The 2,500-nt window shown below is 46.3% G+C and overlaps 1 protein-coding gene across 1 annotated transcript in view; it reads right to left on the bottom strand.

Annotated features, from left to right (window-relative positions):
• The window catches only part of LOC308169556 (nephronectin-like), a gene marked incomplete at both ends in the record, with an annotated part of 29,069 nt that overhangs the window by 9,550 nt on the left and 17,019 nt on the right, over positions 1 to 2,500 (bottom strand). The window contains one exon of the mRNA XM_080544238.1: positions 793 to 912. Coding sequence (XP_080400364.1) covers positions 793 to 912 — 120 coding nt within the window. The remainder of the gene's footprint in view (positions 1 to 792; positions 913 to 2,500) is intronic.

The following is a 2,500-nucleotide window of genomic DNA, read 5'->3' as shown; positions in this document are numbered from 1 at the left end:
GTGTGTGTCTGTGTGTGTGTCTGTGTGTGTGTCTGTGTCTGTGTGGCTACACAGTAACTGTCCCTCCTGAGACACCTGGGGCCCTATTATGCACTTCTTAACTTGCCGTCTTAAGTCTTAATTAAGACGCACCGCCAGGTTAAGACCTACCGCCACCCTTATTATGCGCTTCATACGCGCTCCTGCTATTATGCAGGTGTCGCTAGGCGCCCACACATAAGACGTAAGACTCCCGTGCATATATTACTCATTGTGGGAGTGTTCATATGTTAATGAAGTGCGCTAGGCGCCCCTGCTATTATGCGATCTGACTTTGCGCCTAGCGCTAAGAAGTGGTTTGAAAAGTTCTTAGGCGCTAGACTTCATGCACGTTTTGAAACACGAGCGCGCCTCCGCGGTTTGCGCATGCGCGCCGACCGACAGTGGGTCTTAGGCGCCCACTACCGCACGCATAATAGCAAAGTGGCCTTGACCACGCCTCCACGTCTTAAGTTTAGATCGACCGCCTCGTCTTATTGCTTAAGACTTATGAAGTGCATAATAGGGCCCCTGGTGTTCTACCTCCCCCCCCTCAGCCTCCCCTGGTGTTCTACCTCCCCCCCTCAGCCTCCCCTGGTGTTCTACCCTCCCCCCCCCTCAGCCTCCCCTGGTGTTCTACCTCCCCCAGCCTCCCCTGGTGTTCTACCTCCCCCAGCCTCCCCTGGTGTTCTACCTCCCCCAGCCTCCCCTGGTGTTCTACCTCCCCCAGCCTCCCCTGGTGTTCTACCTCCCCCAGACCATAATACTACTCACCCACACAGGTGCGTCTGTCGGGCCCCAGCCGCAACCCTGGCGAAGGACACTGGCATCGCACCTCTCCCTTCATGACCTCACAGCCGTACTGGCAGTTAGCCATACCACAGGTACGCGCATCTACACAGGAAACAGTTAGCCATAGAGGTACGCCCATCTACACAGGAAACAGTTAGCCATAGAGGTACGTGCATCTACACAGGAAACAGTTAGCCATGCCACAGGTACGCGCATCTACACAGGAAACAGTTAGCCATGCTACAGGTACGCGCATCGACACAGGAAACAGTTAGCCATAGAGGTACGCGCATCTACACAGGAAACAGTTAGCCATAGAGGTACGCGCATCTACACAGGAAACAGTTAGCCATAGAGGTACGCGCATCTACACAGGAAACAGTTAGCCATAGAGGTACGCGCATCTACACAGGAAACAGTTAGCCATAGAGGTACGCGCATCTACACAGGAAACAGTTAGCCATAGAGGTACGCGCATCTGAATGAATGAATGGTCTTTATTGTCATTAATACAGTACAGGTACCATACAACGACATTTGGGAGGGGGGGCTCCCCTGGTGCTAGGAAAAAAATACTAAGAACAAGAAGGGAAAAGAGCTGGTTTACATAAATAAAGGCTATATACACTATCCACTATACTATACTATACAAATAAAACACTGTGCTGTACTGTATGCTATGCTATAAATATCCTAACATTTCCTATCTCTGAACCTTATGTACCCTAGGGTTGTCATATTGCACATAGAGCATCTACACAGGAAACAGTTAGCCATAGAGGTACGCGCATCTACACAGGAAACAGTTAGCCATAGAGGTACGCCCATCTACACAGGAAACAGTTAGCCATGCCACAGGTACGCGCATCTTAGTTGTTGCATTAATAATAATAATAATAATAATAATAAATAATAATAATAATAATAATACATTAGACTTATAGAGCGCTTTTTTAGACACTCAAAGATGCTTTACAAACAGAAAAGATTGAGTAGTAATAATAAAAGGAAACAAAAGATAAATAAAAGAAAGTATAGGGGGCTATTTAATTTTTTGACTACTAAATCCGTTTTTTTGTTTTTGTACTGTGTGTGTAACCCCTAAAGACAGAGTAGTGAAGTGCTTTTTTACAAGGAAACATTCATTCTTCAAAATGTTTCAACATTGCCCCTTTCCGCCTGCAGGAACACACACACACACACACACACACACACACACACACACACACACACACACAGTTTATCTCTGTCAATGTTAAGAAAGGGGCCTTAGGTGGTAGGTGGTATGTTTTGCAAGGCCAGTAACTGATGTTAGAAGGTGTATGTATGTGTGCGTGCGTGCGTGCGTGCTTGGTGCGTGCGTGCGTGCTTGGTGCGTGCGTGCTTGGTGCGTGCATGTGTGTGTGTGTGTGTGTGTGTGTGCGTGCGCGTGTGTGTGTGTGTGTGTTTTTGATTGAATTGATTGAAAACTTTATTAGAATGTTTGCAGAAGTAGGTACATGAAAGTACATATTACATACAAGGTCAAACTAAGAGGATAAAAACCCAAGAAAGCCACTGGCTTATTTCAATTGGGGTCCTTGATTTTCAATTCATCGTTACATGTAAGACAGACATAAGAAAAGAACTAGTACTATCTACATGATAATACAGACAAATAACTATTACTATCTACAAGATAAACGTACAT

The sequence above is a fragment of the Nansenia antarctica genome, assembly GCF_963989245.1.
Source record: "Nansenia antarctica genome assembly, chromosome: 13".
In the NCBI taxonomy this organism is placed as follows: Eukaryota; Metazoa; Chordata; class Actinopteri; order Argentiniformes; family Microstomatidae; genus Nansenia; species Nansenia antarctica.
This window is presented reverse-complemented; position numbering and strand designations above follow the sequence as displayed.